Source organism: Lonchura striata, chromosome 10, assembly GCF_046129695.1.
Source record: "Lonchura striata isolate bLonStr1 chromosome 10, bLonStr1.mat, whole genome shotgun sequence".
Classification (NCBI taxonomy): Eukaryota; Metazoa; Chordata; class Aves; order Passeriformes; family Estrildidae; genus Lonchura; species Lonchura striata.
In genome coordinates, this window is record NC_134612.1 from 10,588,187 (window position 1) to 10,613,557 (window position 25,371).

General features: G+C 39.1%; 1 protein-coding gene across 1 annotated transcript in view; it reads left to right on the top strand.

Moving 5' to 3' along the window:
• Positions 1-1,208: 1,208 nt before the first annotated feature.
• Positions 1,209-25,371, top strand: part of COL4A3 (collagen type IV alpha 3 chain) — a 54,456-nt gene continuing 30,293 nt past the window's right edge. Inside the window, exons 1-15 of the mRNA XM_031505648.2 lie at positions 1,209-1,289; positions 11,914-11,970; positions 14,973-15,062; positions 16,914-16,958; positions 17,431-17,475; positions 17,769-17,831; positions 18,557-18,610; positions 19,408-19,434; positions 20,034-20,111; positions 20,990-21,052; positions 21,534-21,569; positions 21,684-21,725; positions 23,092-23,169; positions 24,582-24,644; positions 24,901-24,957. Coding sequence (XP_031361508.2) covers positions 1,209-1,289; positions 11,914-11,970; positions 14,973-15,062; positions 16,914-16,958; positions 17,431-17,475; positions 17,769-17,831; positions 18,557-18,610; positions 19,408-19,434; positions 20,034-20,111; positions 20,990-21,052; positions 21,534-21,569; positions 21,684-21,725; positions 23,092-23,169; positions 24,582-24,644; positions 24,901-24,957 — 879 coding nt within the window. The remainder of the gene's footprint in view (positions 1,290-11,913; positions 11,971-14,972; positions 15,063-16,913; positions 16,959-17,430; positions 17,476-17,768; positions 17,832-18,556; positions 18,611-19,407; positions 19,435-20,033; positions 20,112-20,989; positions 21,053-21,533; positions 21,570-21,683; positions 21,726-23,091; positions 23,170-24,581; positions 24,645-24,900; positions 24,958-25,371) is intronic.

The window sequence follows — 25,371 nt, forward strand, 5'->3', positions numbered from 1 at the left end:
ATGGTCTACTGAGTGGAGATCTAGCTTTACTTTCGTGCCTGCCAGAGAAGCTGTTATACAAAGCTCTGTGGCTAGCTTTCTGCTCACTAAAGCCTTTAGCTCTGTATTTCATAAATACTCCTAAGTTTATATACATCTATTACATAGTTGCTTTTCCTGTATCACTTCTAGTGCAAATAAAATCTGTAACATGGGATTTCCTGTATAGCATCCATGAACACTACAGACAAGCTAAGGCTGCTGTGGCTGGCACTGCGAACATGCTTTCTAAGTTTGCATCTTCTCTAAACAGCACTCTGTTTGGTGAAAGGCTACCTTGAGCATGCAGCACTTCTGTCAATAAAATAAAAGCGATAAACTTTACACATTACCGACACTTTACAAATCACAATTCGTTCTCAAAAGCTTTTTATCATATTACGTGGAAACCCTGGGGAGAAACGTTTCTCGCTGCTTTCCATTTATGCGGCGGGGCAGCATTTTGTCCCCTGGCAGTTTCTCATAAAGAAAACACTCGAGGGAGCGAAAGCGTTGCTGCGGGAGCTCCCGTCCGTGCCCGGGAGCGCCTCGGCAGCGGCGGGACGGCGCTGGGGGCTCCGGCTGCCGCGGCCGCAGCTTTTCCCGGTACCGCCTCGCTCCCGCCCGGTTTCACCGTGCCCTCCTCCCCGCCGGACGCAGAGCCGACCCCGCTCCGTGCGAGCGCAGCCCGCGCCCCGTCCGGGCGGTGTCCGGGGCTGGCGCGGCCCCGCGCCCGGGCGAGCCCCGCGGTTCGGCCGGGCCGCCGCCTGCGCGCTCCCGGCGGGCCGGAGCCGGCCGGCAGCCCGGGCCGCCTCCCGCTGTCCCGGCCGGGGCTGCCCCAGCGCGCTGCCCGGCCCCGTCCCGAGCAGCGCCAGGGGCCCCGCCCGGGGCTGCCCCGCCCGGGGCTGCCCCTCCGCGGCGCTCACCTCAGCTCCCCGCCGGGAGAGCCCCGACGCCTCGCTCACTCCATGCCCGCCGAGGACGGCCGGCCGGCGGCGGCTGCCGGCGCTGCCCAAGGCAGGACACGCGGGGGGGATGAGGGGGTGGAGGAGAGGGGCGGCCGGGGCGGGGCCGCCACCCGGGAGCGCCGAGGCGGGTGCGGAGGAGCCCTGAGGCCAAAACCCGCGGGAGGGCGGAGGGGGGCAGAGTCGCAGCGCCCCGGGACGCCGCGCAGGCAGCGGCCGGGGGGGATGGCCGGCGGGGGCCGCCGCGGCCGCCTGGCGCCGGTGCTGCTGCTCGCCCTGCTCTGGCCGGGCCGCGCCGCGGCGGAGGTGAGTGAGCGCCGGGACGGGGCGGTGCCGCGGTCCCGCCGGGGCTCGGCGGGCCCCGGGCACGGCGGGCTCGGCCCCGCGCTGCCCGCGGCTGGGGAAGGAAAGGTGGATGCGTGTTTCAAATGATGCGCCTCGTACGCACGCCCGGGCAGGGCGAGGCGAGGCGAAGTGCATCTCGCCCAGCTGCGGGGCACCGCTACCTGGGCACCTCTGCCGGGCGGGGACAGGACGGGACAGAAGGCCCCGCACGGGGCGAGCGTCCCGCCCTTCCAGCTGAGGGCACGGCACGGGGCGGGACGGGGCTCCGGGACGCGGCTCGGGGCCCGGCCTGCGGGCACAGGGCACACGGACGGCCAGGACGGAGCGTGAGGGAGGGGATGCTCGCCGAGGCAAACACCTCCGGAGCGGCATTTGCCGTCTGGACACCGCTACCTTAATGACCAAACCATTGTACAGACTTGTCTTTCAGGCTTAATGATGAGCGTCCATCACCGTTTGGTCAATAATTCTCCTAGATCATATTGTAGTCTTTTCTGTGCCTTTCTCCAGTGTCTGGTTATAACATTAGGGCTGTACATTCGCAGCTGGGAGAGGAGCACTCAGCTGGGAGGGTACGCGGGTCGGTGGAGCTCTCAGTACGTCTGGCAGATACCAAACAGAAAACTGCCGCTTTCAGTGAATTTCTGGTACACATCAAACGAAACTGACAGTTTCCGACGAACCTAAAACACAAGAAAGTGACAGGTTTAATAAATTTCAAGTTCTTTCTCCCGTAATAGTCAACAATGTTAATTTTTCCTTATATGAGTAGGTATGAGTAAACGTTAACACCTTACATTAAAATCTTTACTGCCCCTCAAAACATTTTAAGTTTGCCTTTAGAAGGAAGAAATATAATTTTATACTTTGCTGTTGCTAAAGCAGAGCCACATTCTGCTACAATTATCTGAAGCAGTCTAATTAGTAATAATGTTTCTTCTAAATTCATGCAACTCTTTCACTCACCCATTCTGGGTAGAGTGTCTGGAACCAGCATAAGCACCTTGCCCAGTATGTTGGGCTTTTTCATGTCATTCTAACTCCACTCACAGTCAAGTTTAGTCATTTAACAAAGCTCTAATTGTTTTATTTGTAATGGAATTAAAATACCTCTTAGTTCTTACGTAGAACAGAGGTACCAGATCTATTTGCAAAATATGTGTGTTCTGCAGAGTTGTTTCAGGCTCCATCCAGATCTGGATGTGGAAGATGTAGAAGAATAAACAACTCAAGAACTATCACTCTTCTGCCCAGTTTGCTGGGGTTTTTTTCCATTTTCCTCGTCCTCTGGTGATACCTTCCATCCATTGCCCTTGTTGCTCTGGAGAGGTGAATATCATCATGTGGGCTTCTGGATGGCTTTTAGCAAGCACAGGCTGTGTTCCAGGAATGTCTCCACTCTCCCAAAACACACACACACTTTTTCTAAGCTCCTCTTCTGGCATTTTTATTTAAACTCGTAATTAAATACTAGTGGCTTATTAGCAATTGACATGAGGTAATTGATTAATAAATCGTTGGATCTTGGCTAAACTGTTCATTGCAAAGAAATAGGTATAGTTAATATACTAAAATCATGCTACACTTTCATATGAAAATAAATTGATATTTGACCAGCAAGAAATACTTCTGCTGTTTGCATCAATTAAAACAATATTTCAACACAGAAAATTTTAGGTGTAGTTTATTCCTGAAGACATGAAAGCAAATTAGTCATTTGTGCCTGCTGCTGTTTATACAGCAAATTTTAGTCCTTGCAGCTCCTCACAGAGTCCAGACTTCTCTGCCCTTAGGAGGCCGAGCTTTCTGGCACCTGCTAGGGAGTATTATTGTCTGCATTCTTGGCCACTGGCATGCTCTAATCACATCTTCTGAAAACTCAGCAGAAGGAGCATCTTCCCATGTCAAAGGCTTTTCAGCTTCTTTGATGAGCTTCTTTCTTCTTCCTTGACTTCAAATAGTGGTGTTATAATTCTTCAGATTTTTCTGCTGTTCATTTAAATATTTTAGAATCATCATCATCAATATGTTTTTACAGGATACAAGATTCTTCCTATTCTTCATCTTTTTTTTTCTTTCAGAAAAAATGGATTTGCTATCTCATTGCTTAATTTTGTCTAACAGCACCTGGAACTGATGGTGTCTTGGTGCAAATGTACAATTCAATTAATTGCCTTAAGTGAGTCCTGTCTTTTGGTACCATTTATGTACTTCTCTTGTATCTACAAATTAAATACTAATCTAAAAATGTTCCCTGAAATGTGTTGTTTTAAATGACATGTGGTTTCAATTTTTCCTAATAGGAAAAATACCTTGGTCAAGTTCATTAGCACTCAATTGATATTGTGGCATTGAGCATTTTTATGATGGCATCATGTAAGTATTTATTCAGAACAGGATAGAGAGAGTTTATACTTCAGCAAGATTACTTGCTTGCAAGTTAGCTGCACCTCATCTTACCACCACTTTTTAATTTGTATTGTAGATACTGCTGCAATGTTTGATAGTTTACAGGATTAAATTAGGTGCACCTTGTTATGTTTTTGCCTCCATCATGACATTTAATTTTTTTTTATCATGTGCTGGTGGCAAAGGAGGGGACATAAAACCTTGGTGACTGTAAGACTTGGGAAGATCTGTTTTGCATCCTCTTCCTCACTCATACTGTCTGTGACTAGATGCAAGTGTTCGTATTTCACAACTAATTTCATTTCTTACAAATGTTAGAATTTGCAAGTACTTAAAATTAATCTTCTTTGCTTCCTCATAGCAGTAATTTTTTGTTAATTATATGCAACCTATATTGCTGTCACAAGTAGATCTTAATGCATGGCTCTGGAAGGGAAAAATTATGTTCTAGTTCAGCCCATGGCCATCTCCAAGGCTGGTAAGAATGGCATGCAGGCTTTTTTTTTTTTTTTTTTTTTTTTTGACCAGGAATCAAAATGTTGGAGGCACCAAGTGTCCTAGTGAGAATGTTTCTTGTCTGACAGCCTTTGGAAACACCCAGTTTCTTTGTGACACAAGCAGCTGAGAAGGAAAGATGTGCACCTGAATATACAAGAGAGTTCATAGAGCATGTTAGAAAAACAAGTTCTTTGTGAAGTGCCCTCTTTGATTTGGTTAATGTGATCCCAGCTTCGAAGTCAAGGAGGGTGTTACTCCAAGAACTGGGTCCAACTTCTGCCAGACTCTTCTGCTCCTGGTTGCCTCTACATTTATTGTAATTCAGCCATCAGCTCCATAGACATACAGGCCTCTGCCACAGCACTGCAGAGCAAGGCTTTTCCTACTGGGCCAGGAGAGGTAGAATAAATTAGCAGAGTTACCCTAATGTTTGTGCATAAAAATTGATGGATTTCTGCTGGTCTGCAGCACATTGCTCTGGTGGCCATAAATGTGAAGTGTGCCTATGTGTGTACTGCATCTTACAACTGAAAGATGAACCTGCTTAGATGACCTAAGTAAACACCTGTAAAAATGGAATTGTTGACACTTGATGACTTTTCTAGAAAACCTACAAGGCAAGTACACATTTAAGCAAAAGTCTGTAATTCAAGTTATTTTGCTGGCTGAATAATGCTATTAAAATTGTTAGAGTAGGCAGGTTCTTTTTTCACTGCTTTGCCTTTCATAGAGATAAAACCATTTTATTTATGATCTGTGCTAGCAGTCTTTTCTGCAATACCTGAGCTGACTTGATATAACAGATCTTTGAAACAAAATACTTTGCTATTAAGTGCAACTAGTATGGGATGTCCGGTCATCTGTTTTACTGTCACATTCTCACCTTACTGCCTAACAAAGTAATACTAGAAGTATGTTGGCATGGATTACAGCAGCCTAGGAGGAAGGTGAAATACAAAAATACCTTTTCCTTAACTGTTTGCAACAGCAGTCTCTTGCAGTCACACTGAAAATGTTCCATCTTGTCACACCTAATATATTTTTAGTTCCATTTTCATTATTTGTCTTACCTATTTTGTGATAGGGTACAAGTCTCACAGGTTTACAGATTTTCTATTTTGCCTGGCTTAGTGAAGACCTTTTAGCTAGGGCTTTGTGCTGCATTTTTCCACAGATTATTTTGGAGGAAGCTGCAGGAAGAAGTGACCTTTAATTTTTTTAATCAGTGAAATCACAGAGCCTTTCAAATAAGGAAAAACGAAAGCATGTGCAATAGGCCTTCTCTGAACAAGCTACTGTTGCTTTCATTGCTATTTGCACCACTTAACAGAAGATGCACACCAGGAATTTTATGAGTATACAAATATACAGGCCTGAGGAGATGAAAATTTTAGTGAATACCATTCCCACACTCAACAGCTGGGAAGAAATACAAAATGTGTGAGTTATTGCTAACCATATTGTAGTAGATAAGCAAAAATTCACTAGTTAAATGGTGTGTATTCTTTGTTATTAGATTGCTTTTTTAAGGTGACTGTTAGGAAGGAAGAACACGGGTGAATAAGCTGATTAAACACCCTTAAGGGTTTGCTACACAAAACAAAATTGTGTGGCCTGAATTGCTTAGTCTTTTTTTCCTTGGAGAAAAGAAAATATTTATTTCTGTTGTCCCCATGTGCTCTTCAAGGTCGGAAGAAGAAACCAACCCCAGAGATGGAGTTTATGGCTCCATCTTTGTAGATTTTACACATCTGAATATGTCAGGAACAGTTTGCTTCCATTTTTGATAGTCCTTATCACAGTGACTTCAACCCTGGTGAGATGATTTGTAGAGTAAGGTATTGGTCATTATAAACATAAATGTAAATATATTCTGTGGTTTAGGAGAAGAAAAAGAATCATTCTCTTTGTCTAAAGAGAGAGAAATTCTGTATCTTTTCTTTATAGATCAAAAGTAATTTACACACACAGAGCCCCTTCCCAAAACAGGAGAGTCTCAACATACAGCTTTCCAAACCTGCACACAATATACCAGCTCTACTTGTATAGACACTGAGTAATTTTAGGCAATATCTACAAAATAGGCCACGACTACAGAGCTCACAAATCATTTGAGTTTGTGAATACTCAGAGTGTTTGGTTTGTTCTGCATGAAAACATTTTATCTGTTTTATCCTAAGGCAATGATGAAGACATGGGCAAAAATTGCTAAGCCCTACTGTTCTCACACTTCCTCACTGACAATGAGTTGGAGAGAAGGGAGAAGTTCAGTAGAATTGATTGTGCTGTATCTGCTTGAAAAAGAGTATGGTTGGCACTATGGTAGCGGATGCTTATGAGACATTTGTCTAACACTACAAAAATCTCATTATACAAAATTCTTAACCAGCAGGTTTTTGCTATAAAATCTAAGAGTTTTTTTTTTCAAATTGCTTTAAATCTCTGAAGTAATAAAAAGGGTTCATACAATGTTCCCCTTGGCATAATAGAGAGTTGTTTAAATGTTCACATACAGAAGCTTCTTCCATTTCTCTCTACGTGTCATTTAGCTTGGTTAAATGGTTTAAAATACCATTATAAATTTATCTTTATATTACATGAATGAGCAAATCCCTCCTAAAAGAACTCATACCAGTTTAAAATTAAGGATTTAAAGTAATTACATTCTTAGCAAGTTCAGATAAAAATGTGTGTTAACTTCACATGATGATGACTTGTGTATCTGTAAATTAAACACAAAGTCCTCCTTCTGTGAAGTGCTATGTGTTCTTATGACCACAAATGTTCAGGACTTCTCTCCTGCACCTCACACTGAAAGCAGCACATAGCCAGTAACACAAGGCCTGTGTCACCAACAGGGCATTTTGATTCAATAGCTATTCCCTGAGCAAGGTTCCCATTACAGGTGTTTAATGGAGCTTTTCCAACAACTGCACTGCCTGCAGCATAGCAGTTGTCTCCTGCTGTGTCTTTTAGATCCAGGCTCTCTGTGTTGGGTGCTATTGACCACGCTGTTTATTACGTAAGTTACAGGTGTATTTCTTTATATGGGAAAGTCTAAATGAAATAATTTTCATCCTGTGCTAGGTATTCAACTGGTAAGCAAAATGCTGTGAATTGTGATAGCATACATAGCTGTTAACAGGAGTCTTCTAAGGTAGGAATGTCTGGCTGTCTTCCAGTTCACAAGTGACTACACAATGTTTCAGGGTTTGGGAACTGACATATTTTCCTTCATCTCATCATCTCCTATTTCTGCTCTATGTTGTCTATACTTATTGAAGGCTTAATAATTTGGTTTTGTTGTACTGGTCCAGCAATCACTAAAAAAACACAAAGTTCTTCGTGGTCTTTGATAATTTTAATGAATTCATGTTTGATGCTTAGAATGCATGAAAAACTTCTAGTATACAGATTCTAATTGTGAGACTGGTATTTTGTTTTGATAGCAATATTTTGGAGTGAGGGGATCTCATTCTCCAGGACCTTGCATGCTCCATGGTGATTTGCAGTTGTGCAACATGAGGAATATGCTGCCAGGGTCACGTATCCACTAACCTTGTCTAGCTAGAATTCCTGACTGTGCTAATCTAGATAAGTGTCTTAATACAGGTGCATCAGAAGAAAAAGATTTTCTTTATATAGCTTTTCTCACAGTGGGAACCTTTTTCTGTAAAGCTCTGCTCTCAGATCCTCTTGTGCAAATTAGGTTAAATTTTCAAAACTGTAACTGTACCCAAGCTAGAAACTCTAGCTACCACCATAATGTTCTTCAGATAGTGCAGCATTTAACATATGTGCAGCATACCTACCCCAACACAAATCTGCAGTGTGGATAAATGGTAGAGCAAAACTTTCCACTTCCTGTAATCACAATGTATTACTCCCACCTTTATTAGATGCAATAGAAAACAGGTAGTAAAGAATTATTGAAATGGGCCTTTTGGAGTTTTAAGCACTATATTAACATCAACTGTTGGAGCAGGGTTATTTTATGTGCTCACTTGTGATTTATAGACGCAGCTGGGATATGTAAAGTGATTGCACTGAGATAGCTCAGGAAGAATTCAAAAATCTCCATGTGTCAGCAGCACTTGAAAATTCATAATCAAGACTTAAAGGAGCTGGCTCACTAATACGTAATTTTTAATAAGTATTGGCATTTAAGAGAAATTACAGACAACTTGAAATTAGCTGATAAGTGCACAGGACCACTGTGATGAGATGCATATTTTTAGGCTGCTCAGGATATCATTAATGAGCAGAAAGATGGAAAAAAATAAAAAAGTGGCATCTCAGAAAAATAGATTTTATCCAGTAAGTCTTGTTCCATATAGTTATAGAGTTCTAATTCAATCTAAGTTAAGAGATAAAGACCTAATGGCAGGATAGGTGAGATGCTAATAAGTAGCAAATTTAAATGAAAAATTAGTTATGCATTTTTAAAAATAAATCTCATCAGTGGTTAGAACACCAGTGAAGGAAAGTGACAGCTTCATCACCTACTTGAGAGACACCTGGGCTATTTTTACTGTCCACAGTAATTAATGGATATCACTTGCACTGCTTTTAATTCATTTTAAAATACCTCATGTTGCACACTCATCTTTCATTTATGTTAACCAGGATTTACTTCAGGCATCAGTGGAGTTCACCCATGAAATTAAAGACCAGTCGAGCCAAAAGTGCAAACTTAAGCCCCACTTCAGGCACTTTACTATACTCCTACACAATACATTTAATTTCATCTCAGCTTTCATCTCAATGTCATTATTACTCATCCTGTGTGGTCTTGGTCTGAAATATATTTAAAGAATATATGCTTGTTTCTTGCACCAGCACATTTTGGTGCCTCTCTGTCCTGGGTGCAGTATTTTTAACACAAATGTGTATTTTGAAATTATAGCTGAGCTATTCTGATATTCTCTGGATCTGGAAAAACAAAGAAATACTCTGACAGTTCTCTCATTGTATATATAATTCCAAAAAATAGATCACAGGAGAAATGTGGGATCATCCTCACTTTGGCTCTGTTCATCTGTACTCCACCTTCCTGCCTTTGAACCATTCCTGGTTTGACTGTGCTGCCCCACCAATGTGAGTGAGCACTCTGAGCCTATGCTAGTGACAGAATAGGAAGGCTGGCATTGCTTGCTCTTCTCCTTACAGTAGGACTTTGTCCCATCCTTTGGCATATTCATGTTTGATAACATCCCTAAATACACTGTCTGACAGTGCCACTGGAAAGTGCTGAGAACTGTGTAAGATTCTCTCCAAACTGAGTTCCCTCCACTGCAGTGGCTGGAGTAGCAGTGCCATGCTCAATCTATATTAACCTTTGTATGGGTGACACCATAGGCTGTAGTATGTTATTTCTTTCTTCTTTCTGTGTCATTTCTTTGAGGAATTATGTGAAAGAGAGGACTGGAATACTTTCTAAGCAGTTGTTTAAGTTACTCTATGAATCAGGAGCAGGAAGAGATCAGAGCCCAGTAGAATCCAGCCATAGTGTAGGAAGGGCAATTCAGTGTTAGAGATAAGGTTGCACCCACTGATCAAAACATTAACCACTGCAGTAAATGTGCCCCAATATGTGCTACTGGAATTATGTGTCTGTTTAATATAACACTGTAACTATCACTAAAAACATTTTGGAGAAGAGCTACTCTGTAAATTACTCCAAGTGCTGTGGCATTTTAATTTTGGTTCATTGGTAAATTGATTTGATTTGGTATTCATATAATGATCTGGCTTTATAATTTGACCTAGATTTTAGATCAAAAATATTCTTCATCTAAATATTTGAAAGAAATATAAATTATTATTATAAAAATCACAAACCCCAAACCATGCAATAAGCATATGACTTCGGTTAATACATTTATTTATATAGATGTTATTGTGAGAATTCTGAATAAAGTATTTCCTTATCTTATAACCTGGAAACATCATATTGTGGTTTTATGATCCTTTGATAAAGGAGCCACAGGCATCTTGGAAGGATGTGAAAGCATCCTGCAGTATAAGTGTGCAATGATTTTTTGGTTCAAAGCTCCTGTACAGAAAGCATAATCTAATCTTACATAAAAATCATATGCCAAAACATTTAGTATTATGCAGTTGGCTGTGTAATGTTAAATCATTGGTCTTTTCAGTTTAATTTCAGTGATATGTGTACACAAAAAGACCTAAATAGATCTGAAAGCTTACTAATGGCAAATTAAACACATTCTAAGCATTCTGACTTCTTGAAGAGCAAAGGTTCTCTTTCTTTCAAAAATTTATTAACTTAGATTAATTGTATAGTGTCATAATTTTCTACATGTTCATGCATTTCTCTTCACATTGGATCATCTTTGATTATAAGATAAAAGGATTTGTTCTGTATCTGCACACACCAAATCTTCTGCAGATTATACCTGTTATGGGAGAGTAATTTCATTTTTGTATTTCTCTACATGTCCTAAAAACTGTGCTTGCATGCAGATGCTAGAAAGAATCTGGTTCTAGTTTGCTTTCACAGGCAGAAATAAGGTACAACTCCATGAAAGTCTATAAAATTATAATGGTATATATCTGTGTATACATCCTGCCTTCAGCAACTGCCCTTTTTATATTGCTTAGCAGACCTCTACCAATAATCAGTTTTGAAGAGAATGCTTTGGGATGCAAGGTATTGTCATTGAATAAGGAACAAGAAAATCAGATGTCTAAACTATCCCAAATTTATTTTGAGACATACATCACTTTATCCTCTTGTATTGATGCTTAAAGGTTTAAAATATCTATCATATAACTGACTTGATGAATTTAGATTACCCAGTACCAAACTGATTGTTCTCACCAAGAAGAAATCAGGATACTGTTTGTTGTTAATTCTGCACTAGTTCATATTCTTGTATCCCTGGTGATATAATCATATTGCTTAATATAATAGTAAAGGTAGCATAGTTAGATGGTTTCTGTTTCATATAACTTTGTTTTTCTAATTTCTGATGCAGTACCACTTGAATTCTAGCTGTCAGATCACTGTAAGAGAAAGTCTCCTTTAAGTATGACAAAGAATTAACTATTTAATGTTTGCAACTCTTTAGAAATCTAGCTTGGAACATCAAGTAGCCACCTATTGATCTGTCTATAAGTCAGAGGCAGACACAATAATTTCTTGAGGATTTGCCTTTCATAGCCAACTGATTTTAATTTCTGCTTTATTTTGTAAATAAATGTTTAATTATCTGTTCACTGGAGGAATGCTCCCTGCAGCTGTTTTTAAATTGATAGATGGCATCATCTCACCTAAGTTCAGCCACCTGAAAGACAAGCAGCAACTGTCAGGAATCGTCAAGTCCCTGGGGAGCAGCAGCAACTCGCAGCATCTTTCACTCATAAAAGTTACAAATTTGAAACACTGTGACTGTTGTCATATGAGAAGCTGTAGGGGGCAATTAATTCTGTCTGCAAGATCTCACTAATGCTCTTATTTGTCTCAGAAGAAATAGAGAGGAATAATGAGACCTTTGCTACTTTTGAGAATAGCCTCTTCACAAATATTTCTTATAAAGTTGTCTTACCTGTGAAATAATTACTTACTAAAACCACTGAGATCTTACTTGCCTCTCTCCAAACAACTCAATGAGAAAAAGAATTGTATTATAAAGTTTATATTTTTGTTTTTCAGAACTGTGTATGCAAAGGTAAAAGTCCCTGCTTTTGTGATAGCACAAAAGGTAGTAAGGTAAGAACACATACGTTTTCCTTTTTGAATATTAGCTTATCTAGTTGGAAATTGTTGGTAGATGACTTCAGTTGTACAGTGAGTGAGTTTAGTGAGTGATGGGATTTTGCAAACAGGGTCTACAGAAAATGATTATCCTAAAAATTTCTGTTAACTTTGGGAAAACTGTTCAGCTAAGCCTTTTCAACTGAATATTTTTACTGCATTATTATGCTTACAGCAGAATGTAATGATGCTTGGACACCAGCAGAACAACTGTCCAAAGCACCAGGTCTCTTTCACTAACTCCTAACAATACCATTACCTTGGCAGCTGCTCTCCTGTTACAAAGTTCATAATGCCATCAGGAGTCTCATGTTCCATGCTTCCCCTTTGCCATCTCTGGACCCTGCCCACCCCCCTTTGCCAGTTCCTGAAGGAAAGCTGCACACACTGGCATCAAACAGATAAACTCCTTGTGGATCAAGCAGGGGATGAGTTTTTGGGTCCTAATCACAAACACTTTGCCAGCACTGAAGGAACAGCAAATCCATCAGCAGTAACAGATCCACAGCTCTGCCTGTTGCCAATAGCAGCTTGGCAGAGGCTCTGAGTGGCTTTTAGACAAACCTGAATTACACAAATGCCAAAAATTCTTTGAAACTCCTGCTTGCAGTTGGAAGAACAACTGATTCACAAATGAAAGGGGCATTATTGAAGAAGTCATGGTTGCAGTAAGCGAGCCATGAACACAGAAGTTGCCATACTAAACTTTATCAACAGATTCCAGACATCTATAAAGATCTAGGATTATGATTAGTCCCACTTATTGGTCCCATCTGTTTTTATAAAGTTGGAGAAAATTTATCTGGAAGTAAATATGTTCATTATTAAAGTATAAATTAATAAGTAGGAATGGAGAATACTAATATTTTCAGTAAAATCTCCCTGTTTATTTTTCATATTACTAGTTTGTCCTAAACAACTAACCTAACTTTGTCCTAAACAGTGAAGTTAAAACCAGTTGAAAACCTAGAAAAAAAATCAGCTGCCCACTAAAAAAGACATATTAATAAGAATGCACACCCACAACTTGTCTTTATCAGTTCCATGGAAAATAACTGACCAATTTGTGGGTAAGAGTAAATCAGTGTTTAGACTGATTAAGTTTTACATGCAGAAAATCAGGAAAATTACATTAATCAACATGTTTTGGTCATTATTCAGTGTTCAGAATTCTCCAACCTGAAAATCCCCTGATCTTGTTGATCTGCTAAGAAGCAAGTGCGGCTAAAATCGCCTTTTCTGTAGGGAGGGCGGCGAGGCTGCCAGGGCAGCGCAGCGCTGCTGGGGCTCAGCAGCGCCGCGGGACTCTCGCCATGGGCCGGCAGCGAGGAGTTGGATTTTCCCGGGAGCTGGTACCGACCCCCCTCCAGCGGCTCCTCCTGGGATAGCAGTCATCCTCCTGTCCGGGATGCTGCTGCAGAACATGCAGTAGAAAGAAACGATTCTTTAGATAAAGCTATGCCGATTTATTATATAGATCTCACACGCACTTTATAACGCAATTCTTACATCATATGTGTTAAACTATCATGGGATCACATTGTATCTTGAGAGATACAAATATATATAATTACTATTTTTTAAATTTTTATTTGATTCAGAAGCTATTTAAAATCTGGCGAGTTTGTGGGATTTTAAGAAGTGAGAACTGGTGCTGGGAAAAGCCAGAATCTTTTGGCTTCCCAGAGACATCTCTTGGCTCCTGTCTTGTACATTGAATAGGACCCTCAAACTTTATCACAGCAAAATTTCACATGCTTTCTTTGTATATTTTTGCATAAAGCAATAGGAAAAGTGGCTCTGAGAGAATTGATAATCTCATTCTCTCTCTCCAATGTCATGCTGTGATGTAAAAGGTCTTGAACCAGTAGCTCTTCACTGATGTAGAAATGAGCATGCTAAATTGCTGCTGTCTGAAGGGCTGAAACACCTTTTCCATGAGCTTCCAGGCTTGAAACACTTAATTTAAACCAAGTTAAGACTTGCATCTTCTATATTTGACTAAAAAACTGAAATGCCACTTTCACTCTATCTTAGCCTCCTCTATTCTGTTCCCATAGCTTCAATTTTGTTTCCTTTAGTTTATTTATTTGAATTTGATGTTTAAAAATCTACATGAAAAAGTAATTTGACGTCTTAATCTCTGAGATTCAGAAAAATTTAACATATTTTTCATGTAAAGCAAGGCGTTTTTAGTCTGTCTGAATGTTTTTTTTGCATTTGACTTTCACTGTTTTCTTCCTTGGCTTTCATGAAGAGATATTGATGGTTTGGAACTGACCTTGCAGAAGCTGCAGGCACACAGTTTGTGGTGATTGGGGTGGGGCTGTGGGAGCTCATCCCCAGTGGGCTCAGCTGTGAGCAGCAGGTGAGCAGCACTGACAGCAATGAGCCATGGAGTGCCCAGGGGCACTGAGCAACCCCCAAAGGGAGCAGAGGGCACACAGGGGCACTGCAGCAACATGAGGGTTGGGCTAAAGAACAAGAAGGGATGGCTCTTGAAGCCTCTGAAGTGGTATGGTATTGCTCTCTGTGGGTTGAAGCTTTCTGAAATTGTGTGATGTTACTCTGTGTATCCTGGCTCTCTCAGCTGCATCACGTGCTGTGGCATATGCTGTGACAAGCAGCCATTAAGTTTCTCAATTTGTGTTGCTAAACATAATACAGAAATATTAACAAGGACTATGTATCAGCTGCTTTCTTAAACTTTTCATGCTGTCAGATAATTTCTGTACTCTGCAAGATCCAGAGTACTATCTTGTGCTCTGATAATTCACCTGTAATTATTAGCATGTGGGGCCATGGCAGCCCAGAGATGGACCAAAAAAACAGGGCAGTGGATCCACTGCAGCAGGGGAAAGCCAAGAGGTACTGAAAGTAATTAATGCCTCAGAAATAAGCTATCAAAATAATAATTCATGGATATTTGAAGAGATTAATTATCTTAATGCTTACAGGGTGAAAAAGGCTTTCCTGGTGTTCCAGGTGCACCTGGTCAAAGAGGTTTTCCTGGTCCAGAAGGGCCTCCAGGACCACAGGGACCAAAGGTAGGTATGTGAGATGGAGAGATACATGGAGAAACTGCTGTGCATGACAGCCAAAGTTAGCTATGGCTGTGTAGACAATGCTGTTTTACAAAACCAAAACCTGTCTCAGAGGTAGGGACGTTGTTTGGTCGTCAGCTGTAAGGCTCATTTTGATTGCATCAAAGTAGAGCTGATATGAACATGGGCTTTTCTTGTCAGTTGTCCATTGGCCAGTGCTAAAGCAGCTGGACTAAACTGCCAGAGACAATTAACATAGGTCTAAACAGTTTTTTTGCAGCATACCTCAATTTTTGTCTTAGTATCAATTAACATCTTAACATTTGTTGCTGAAAATAAAGTAAACAAGCTACTAATGAGACAAATATGAAAAATAGATTTAAGAAAATTTGAAAGGAAACATCTCTTCTATGATAAATCTTGGTCTGTTTAGGAAATACCTGGTTGCCTGCAGTATGGAGGGAGTAGCTTCAGTGACCTGAGCTTTCTTTCTTTTCTGTATGCCTAAACTGAGGCTGAATATGAATTTTCAATAACTCCTGCATTAGTAGAAAAATAAAAAATTGTGCATTAAAAAGGATTTTATGTATATTTTGTCTTGGGAAGCAGTAATCTTACTGTTACCAATAAATTCACCCTGGTGAATAATTTATTTTTTATGTAAATATGGTGTGAACTCAGCAACAGTGTGAATCAGGAAGGTGCTGCCACAATCAGATTATGTCTAGGACCTGCACTTAACTATACCTTTAACCAAATGGGTTCTATAATTTTCATTTAAGTATTGTTGCATTATCCTGTCCTATCTTATTTTTACAATACTACTCATGTAGATTTGATATATGTTATTAGGCTTTTATCTGAACTCATTGAAGTGTTTAGTACAGCATTTCCCTTCTAGTAAGTGATAATAATTCTTCAAGAATGGCAAAAAGTAAGGCTAGTTTATCTAGCAAGAAGACCTCTGCTAGTCTGAATTGCTATATGTTGTAGTGTTGCCAGTTAGCCTCTCCTATCCAATGCCCCTACATGATCTGAAATGGAATGTGGCCCAGGACTTTAGAAACTATGCTGTTCTTCACATTTTCCATTTGCTTTCTGGGAATGGTAATATTTTCTTGCTAGCACTAAAGCTCTAAGCATCTTGAAAGAATTCCAGCAGGTTTTCTGCAGACAGTTCAGTGTCACTGTGGTTTTCTTTGCTGGCTTCTTTCAGCCTCGTTCTCCCATCCTGCTTAGCCCCCTTTCAGTTTGCTCCTGGTCTTCCTTTCCATGCTCAGCTGTTCAGGTGAGAGTACATACATCTATCTGATGATTACATAAACATCACCCATGCCTGGGAACCTTCCAGTTTTTTCCTTCCTTTCCAGGGAAGTACTTCCAGGTCTCAGTTTGACCAAATCCATAGCAACTCATTTCTCAACATATATGGTTATTTATTTTGACCTATGACAAGATATAGGTATTTTTCACAATGAGAGTAGGAGGATGGTGAGACATTGACAGGTAACCCACCCCTGGAATTTCAGGGCCAAGTTGGATAAGGTTTTGAGCAACCCCTTCTAGTCAAACGGGTCCCTGCCCATGTCAGGGGGAGTGGAACAATATAATCTAAGGTCCCTTCAAACTTGAAGCATTCTATGATACCCCTGTAAACACTGAAAGGGAAGAAAAGACGCTACAATTTATGCAAGTTGTATGAAATTACTGTAAAAATAATTTATTTATTTATATAGCTGGTTTTATGTGCACATATTGGTATTGATATTGAAAACATTGTGTGTCCTGTTGACATTTATGTGCTCTTTCTCAATTGAAAAGCACTGAAAGCATCACTTTCCATTTTTGATCTAGGGTTCTCCAGGGCTTACAGGCTTAGTTGGACCCAAAGGTATACGAGTAAGTGTTTGTATTTTAAACAAACTTGTATGTATTAAGTGTCATGCTAATTGCCAACTTGGTTCAATAATTTGTGAAAATAAAAGCAAAACATTGTCTGATTTCAAAGTATGGTTAAAATTTATGACACAGTCTGTGCACTAGTATTATTTATTTTTAGAACTTTTGCCCTTTTTGCTGCACCTTACATCCAAGGTTGTTGCTGTGTGTATTTAATATTTGAGTGTGCAGTGGCAAAGTTAGACTAGAACACCACAAAGAGTAGTTTGGGGTTTTTTTTGTGGGCAAAACCAGTGTGTGCTACCTGTGTGCAACCATTATGCTTGGTTCACAGTCAGCAGAGTTAAGGAAGTAATGATCTTTTAATAAAATCATACTTGCATTCATTCTTATGACTGTAATAAAAGAAAAATTGCCTAATGACATTTTGTTTAATATTCATAATATTATTTCTCTGGTTTAATATCATTAGGGGATCCCAGGAATACCTGGATTTTCAGGTCCTCCAGGCCTTCCTGTAAGTAAAAATGAAACTGATTTAACCATTTCCCTCTTCAGTCTTTAGTGCACTATTATCCTCAGTTCAATGTACTCACTCTAGTCTCAACATCAGCATTGTCTCTGTCAATTGGCCTAGAGATAAAAATCTTGGCATCAGCAATTCTTACTCATTGTAATGGTTCAAGAACACATTGTAATCTGTCAAGTCTTGTGAAACATTGCTCCAACATAAACTCTTCCAGTGCTTCTGTGAAGCAATATGAATGTACAAAATCAAAGCTTTTGTCAATTTTGTGCTTCTTCTTTTAGGGTGAACCAGGAGCTGTTGGTCCTCCTGGGCTCCCAGGTGTTCCAGGATGCAATGGCACAAAGGTACAAACCAAGCTGAGTGTTCTGGATTGCATCTGGCTGCACTTGGGAATGGCCAAAAACTGTTCTTAATTTCCCCCAACCTACAACAACTTTGACTTGTTTTGCATTGTGACTTTATCAGCTAGAAAACTTGTGCCGTGGGACCAGAGAAAGGAAAAGTGCTACCTTTTTGTGCAAAATAAATACATAAATAATACATTCTAATGGCCTTTGCTAAAATATAAGAATAACATTTGATATTTTGACAGATAATACTTTTTTCATTAACTCCAGGAGGCCTAATCAGTTTTGTCAAATGTGTCCTTTTGTTGGAGTGGGTTATGAAGGAGATAGTTCATCCGTTTTATTTTGCCAGGATCTAGCTTGCATTGGCAATTCATAAATCCTGAAAGTAATTAAGTGAAAAGGCTCAATATTAAGTAACAGATTTACCAGGTTTTGTTTGGTCTATGAGCATTCTGAAAGAGGGAGTCAGAATAATCCCTTCTACAGAAAGTCATTGATTTCTAGTGAAACTGTGAACTAATTTGAACAGTCTAGGATAGAAGTCAAGCTGTATAAAATGCAAGAAAAATCATCCTCTAGCAAAATACAGTGGTTGTGATCTCACAGTAGTGATCTCACATTTAGTGTGATAGCATAAAAAAACTTCTGTGATCATTTGCCAAAATCAGGCCAAACAATAAACCATAAGATGCATTAACAATCACTGTTACTACTTTCAGGGCGACCAAGGATTTCCAGGTCCTCCAGGTCAAAGAGGTGCTCCAGGCCTTCCAGTAAGTGTGACATTCATGATTGTGTCATTCCCACCACATAAAGCCAGTGCCTGGAGGAGAGTAAAGCCTCGTGTTAGCTCATACTGACAACAGTTGAAATATATAGGTGTCCCCATTTTATTAGTATGAAAACTGTATGATAAAGACCAAAGTTAAAAGTAATGCTTTATTGTCTGCATGTTGGGCCTCAACTTCTTAGGAAGTGATGGCATGAAATTCATTGACTGGAGTTAGCTCTCATGGGATACTCATGGAATTTTACCACTTACATCTCTAGAAGTGTCCAAGATATATTTAAGAGATTGCTGTTTCAGTTTGTGCCTAAGTATCTTTGAGAAAGAATGGCTTCATTAAGTCTGTATGAACCAGGAATTAAACCCAGAACTTCTCACTCTGGATACACTGCTTTAATCCCAGGATCTGGGATTTTTTCACTGTAGAAATGTGTTTGAAAGACAAACAAATGGAAAAAGAATGCTGTCTTTTGAATTCCAGTGGCTTCAAGTCTAATAACTTTCAAATATGATCTTTATTTTGACAGCTTTGCTGATTTTATTTATTAATTTATTAAGATCAGGCTTCAAAGCTGTTCTGCCTTCACTTGTAGAGTTGTACCTGTGAGACTGACTATTTTTAAACAATATATAATTTCTTATTAAATTGAAGTCTGGCCCAGTCATGCACCACCTTCATGAAAATAAATCACCTGAAGAGCATCAACCTTAGACATTACTTAGAGTGTGTCATTTCAGCACTCTTTTATTTTTCTGTTTCAATATGATTGTTCTTCTTCCTAGGGAGTTGCTGGTATCAAAGGAGAGAAGGTCAGTTATTTAGAAGATATTACATTAAAGATTTATTGGTTATCAACAATTTGTGTGTAAGTTTGTTGCTCTTTACAGCTCCATTTATGGGAAACAGAAGGTTTACCCTCCAGAAGAAGCAACCACGAAGTTTGGTCCTTCCTTTGTCCTAATAGCATTCACCTCACATTGCAAAATGGTCTATAATTTTTTTTCCCTCAGACTACTGTTACTGTATGTAATTAGTTTAACACTTTCAAGCACACAAAGAACTAAGCTCCTCCCCCAAAGTTTATGCATTCATATGGAAATCTTCAGATGCGCTAGAGAGTGTTTTATAGAAATAAAGAGTAACAAAAATAAATTGAAAGCAACGGTTGTGCATGACTAATGTAGGTATATCTGAAAAGACTACTCCTAACAGAGAACTGGGAGGCCTGCAAAAGATATATTTGATTTCATAAAATTTTATTTAAAGGTAGAATTATCCATAGTAGATAGTTTCCATCATGGTGTAATTCTGATGTTGCTTATTTCCCTACAAACTATATTAGAAGATTTGTTGCACTACAGAGTTCTACAGCATAACTTTTTATGTTTCTTTTTATCTAATTGTCCAGGGGTGCCCTGCAGAGGGATATAGCCAAGAGTATGGTGAAAAAGGTGATCCTGGATTACCAGGAATGCCTGGTCTCCAGGTAACTCAAAATAAGGGGTGCTGAGATAGATATGTATAAAAATATACAGTAATATGTATAAACACATTGTATATAACATGAGTATGTATTAAAATTTTTTGGTGTTTTACATAACTTAAGTGTATTATGTACTTAATATAGATACAGTACTTTTTACAATTGTGTCATTGAGCTCTAAATCAAAACCAGTCAGTTTGCAGGCCAGTCAGATTGCAGAAAAACAGTATTTCAGGTAGGGAGAAAAACTGGTCACAGATGTTTGAGTTCATTCCTACACATATAGAATAGAACAGTTCAGTAGGAAGGGACCTATAATGGACATCAAGTCCAACTACTAAAATTCCCATTGAAGCTAAGACTGAACAGGATAGACTAGCTCAACTTCTAGAGTACTAACAAAGGACACAATGGTCTGTATTTCAAGAATGAACATTAACAGGGCAAGGTAGAGCTGACATTTCTTCTGACTATTGGCATAAACAGAGAGCATTAAATTAAAAAGAAAGGAATGTTTAATTTTCCGTTTCTTTGAAAAAAAAGCTTTAAAATATATGATTTATTGCATAGAATATTTGAAGGATTGAAGGCTTATTAGAGGCATTAATAGGACCATATGGATTATGAGTCCACATTTCTCAGAGGACTACCTCCTCACTTGAGTAGTTTGGTTTAGGAACAGATGTTTTCTCATGTTTCAAAACATATGCCAAATAATGAAGCAGTGAGGAAGAATTATACTCCTGTTTCCCTGAGACAGGAAAAGGAAATTCAGAAGCAGAGCTGCTCCTCTGTTTCTCGTCCAGTTCATTGAATTTGGTGTTGCATTTTGCTCATAATCTTGCCAGGAAATTTATTCCTGTTTCTTTTTTAATATGCAGGGTGCCCAGGGTGCTCAAGGATATCCTGGGGAACTTGGACCACAGGGCCCTCCAGGACCTTTAGTATGAGTTTGTCTTACTTGTTACTTTGACCTTTGATTTTCCCTAAACCCTATGGAATTACACAGATACAAGTACTTGCGTCTCCCAGACTTATTTGAGGTCTAGACACATGTGTATGTAAAAATTATGTTTTTCTGAACACATCCGATTTCTTTTTCCATTTCTTTTGATTATTTTTATGCATGATAATTTCTATATTTTTAGAAGCATCCCTTGTCCATATAGGCATAAATTTTAATTTTCAAATAACTATCTATTAATTCACTTAAAATACTAATATGCATAACATTGAGAGATGCATACATTTGCAACTATACTGTGTAAACAATCTGTCACCTACTGACAATGGCTTGCAGTTTTAAAGGTGGAGGAAAGATTAAAAATGGGATATAAGTTCTGTGGAAGTTGGGTACTTCAAAACACCTATATCAGAGAACAAGGTTGTAAGTTTTTAGCTGAGGATTCTTTTCCTGTTTTGTAGGGCATGCCAGGGAAACCAGGACCTCCTGGACCTAAGGTAGTCTCAGACTGGTTAAAAAATGAAAACTTCTGTTATGTGTAATATGAATCAACCCATGTTTAAATGTTTGTGAAATTTAAAAAAAAATAACATCTGGGGATTTTTTTTTAGGGTCTTATGGGACTGAAAGTAATAGGAGCCAAAGGAAGAAAGGTAATTTCATAAGGAGCTTTAAACATTTTATAAGTTTTGTTTTTGTTTTCTGCATTTTCTGATTTGCTATGGTGAAATGTTTGGGGAAGTAAGTACTGTAAAATGCAAATTTTCAGTAGATATGTGGGAGTCTTTTGTTAAAAAATGGAAACATGGCAATGCTCTCTAAGGTCAAAATGTTTTCATATAAGAGCTGATGAGATAAACATCTAGACAGAAGATTAGACACTGAAGAGAAGCCAGTAATTAATATTAATTAGTACATAGCATTAAATTAATATATATACTTTAAATGCTTATCTAAGCAGATAAACAGTGGTAAATATGTAGTGCTTGTAGTCTCACAACTTTTGTCCAATGTACTTTCAGCCTCAGCCCTTGTGATGCTAGCATAACCCCCAGATTTTGAATAAAAATTGGATAACTTGTCTTTCATGTACTTACTTTGTATCCCATGTAATTGACATTAAGCCAGGTATTACTACAAATGCCCACATTGTCTCTCGGTACCTAGCCTGCAGTTTCAGGACTACTGCAGTTAATCTGAATATCCTTGTAAGAGATTAGTGCATCTCACAATTATGCCAACTGACTTGCACAGATTCAGTTTTAACATTGTAATCACTACCTGGAATGTGCTAGGAGTTTCCTGGGAGAAAAAATTGCCTATAAACCTGGTTATTCATTAGGAGTAGCTCAGGTGACCATGGAACATCTTGCTTCTTTATGAAAGAGTGACACATTCTTTGCTGTTGTGCTGCAAATTCATGCAAAAGCATTCCTGGCTTAAAATCACTGAAAATTGTGGATATTGTTTTATTGAGGTCCACAGGAAAGATCACACTGAGGATCCCAGGCCTCAAAGATTCTTAATGAAAAAGTGCGCTTCACTACTTCTGTTGTCAGTGAAGGACACATGAAAGCTTGTTATGTCTGTTAGTACCATGATTCTGTGATCTTCCTGGAATACCCAGACTGCAGTTTGGACAATGTCACCAAAGACAGCTCATGTAATCTACTGCTTGATGTAATTAAATAGAGATAAATATTGTAATCAAGGAGAAATTTTTGCTTGATTTAAAATAGTTTTGTACCAAATAAATAGGATTGAAAATTTAAGTTGCTTCTAGAAACTTTAACAGATATCAGCATATTCATTTTTATATTAATCAGCTAGGGGAAGGTTAAGTCTTCCATGTCTTTTTTTTCTGGAATTTAAATGGCAAACAAAGGGAAATGCTAACTGAATTAATGGCTGAGTGTCATGACAGAAGAATTTTCATGGTATTGAAAGTATAGTAGTAGTAATTTGAAATAACAGAAACACATTGCTTGTAATTACCTCTATTCTTCTTTTTCTTTCAAGGGTGACACTGGGTTAACTGGACCCCCTGGGCCCCCAGGAACTGTTATTGTGACGTTAAGCGGACCAGACAACATGACGGTAGTGAAATTGTTAAACATCACTTTCAGATAAGCCATCTGACTAAGTTCTACTGTGAGAGGTTGTTTTCATCTTCACTGCTCTGATAACATATATTTTTATCCATCCTAATGTTTGTCAGATTTGTTTCATTAGATTCTAAGCTCTCTTAGAGTGTCTGTATGGAGCCAGCTCGGATGAGCCTATGTGCTCATGTGCACATCTGCACATGCCAGTGAAATGCTTCTTGCCTACCAGTGTCCTACCTGCTGGGAATCTGAGTACAAGAAGAGTAAATCACTTCTGCTTCACCAAATCCACATGGATCTTCTGAATGGCCATCAAAGCCACAGCTGTGTTGACCTCTGGGCCTTGGCACTGAGAATGTCACACTCTGAGCTACCAGAGTTTCACAAAAGCTTACAACATGTTCATGTACATTTTGTAGTTTTTTCATTATTTTTACTGAAACCTGAGTAATCATGGAAAGTGTTGGAAAGACAATAAATATAGAAGGGAATAATCAGATTCAGCTTTAAGTATTGCTTTGTAAATTAAAATTATTGCATTGTATCCTTATATAGAAATTAAACAGCAATAGCCGATAGAATTCAAAGTATTGATGATTAAAGATGAACAGGACAATGATTCCCTTGATTCCCTTTTTCCTATGGAATTTGCATTTAATCTATGGAGTCATCCGAAGTCCCTCTCCATTATGTGCTGAAATAAAAGTGAATTTTACATGAAGACTGAATTGAGGAAGGGAAAGATTGCAAAAGAGAGGTTCAGCTTTTAGGCACACCAGCTCTCCCTGTTTAGACCAAATACGGAGCACTTGGAGCACTTCCCACTCTCAACTGTGGTGGCTTATCATGAGATAGTGGCAATTTTTCATCAACATTGGGCAAAATGGTTTAGAAACCTCTCAAAACTCTTTACATAAATAGTTTGGTGCGTGAGTCTAACCAGGCAATAATTAGACAATGAAATTTGGCTTTAGGACGTGGCCCAGTGGTGCTACAATATAGCCTAGTCTAATCTTGCACCCGCAGAAACAAGGTCGCTGTGGGTGGCCTCTGCAATTACGTGTGGAAATAACTCTGGCTCCAGCAAAACAGCTAAGGTTTATCTGGGTTTTTTTCTTGTTGCCATTTGTGGGGGTATTTACTGCAGTCCTTTTGTATGCAATCACAGATAGTTGTTTTGACCTAGCTCTATTCTGAAATGTGCAGAAACAGTTTCTTTTTCAAACATCAGATTTAGGCAGGAGCACTGATAGGAAGTTTCTGCTTCGTAATAGAGTAGAACCATCTCTGCTGAAAAAATCTTGCTGGTGGCAGCAGGATTTCCTATTTGTAAAACCAGACTGAAATAGAAAGAATAGAAAAATCCAAGACACCACAGTAAGTGCTTCTTTTTTTATGTAATAGGACTTGAAAGGAGAAAAAGGAGAAAAAGGATCAAGAGGACCCCCAGGGCCAATGGGGTTTGCAGTAAGTGACCAGAAGTAAATCCCTTAAATCCAATGTTCAGGCAGCATCACCTAGTAAATGCTACTCTTTGCAGTCCAGTATTTACACTAATTACTTCAGCCTTTAATGACAAGAATAGAACTAATTAATAGAATAATATACCTATTAATAGAATTCCACCTGTATTTTTTTAAAGATAAAAAATTACAAAATATATATTTAACTTAGAAAATGTGATTTTCAAAACATGAGTATCCTCAGTGTAATTTTGTTCCAGGGGCCAGTTGGTGATTCTCAAAGTGAAAAGGGTGACCGAGGGGAACCAGGAGCACAGGTGTGTGCAAACAGTTGAATACATATGTGTTAGTCTTTTCTGAAAAACAGTTTTGAACAAGTGTTGCTGTCTAGTTTAAAAGTGCTCTGCTAGACATATACTGGATTTGTAGTGAAAGAGTATAGTAGAAAACTCCATGCTTGCTTAAGGCAGCAGACTTAAAATACTATGTTCAACCAGCAGCTGTGCAGAGATATGAAGAAAGTTTCCTAAGAGTCACTTCCTTAACAGCATAGTATATGAAAAAATATTTATTAAAAAAACCCATGCATAAAAACCCCATACAATTTACCTGATTATATCTTTTCTTTTGGAAGATAATTAAAGGAAAGCTATTACTTTCATTCAAATGCCTTTCAAACTTTCAGATAAAATCTAGCCAATGACAGATGCAGGGTCTTAGTAATGGAAACT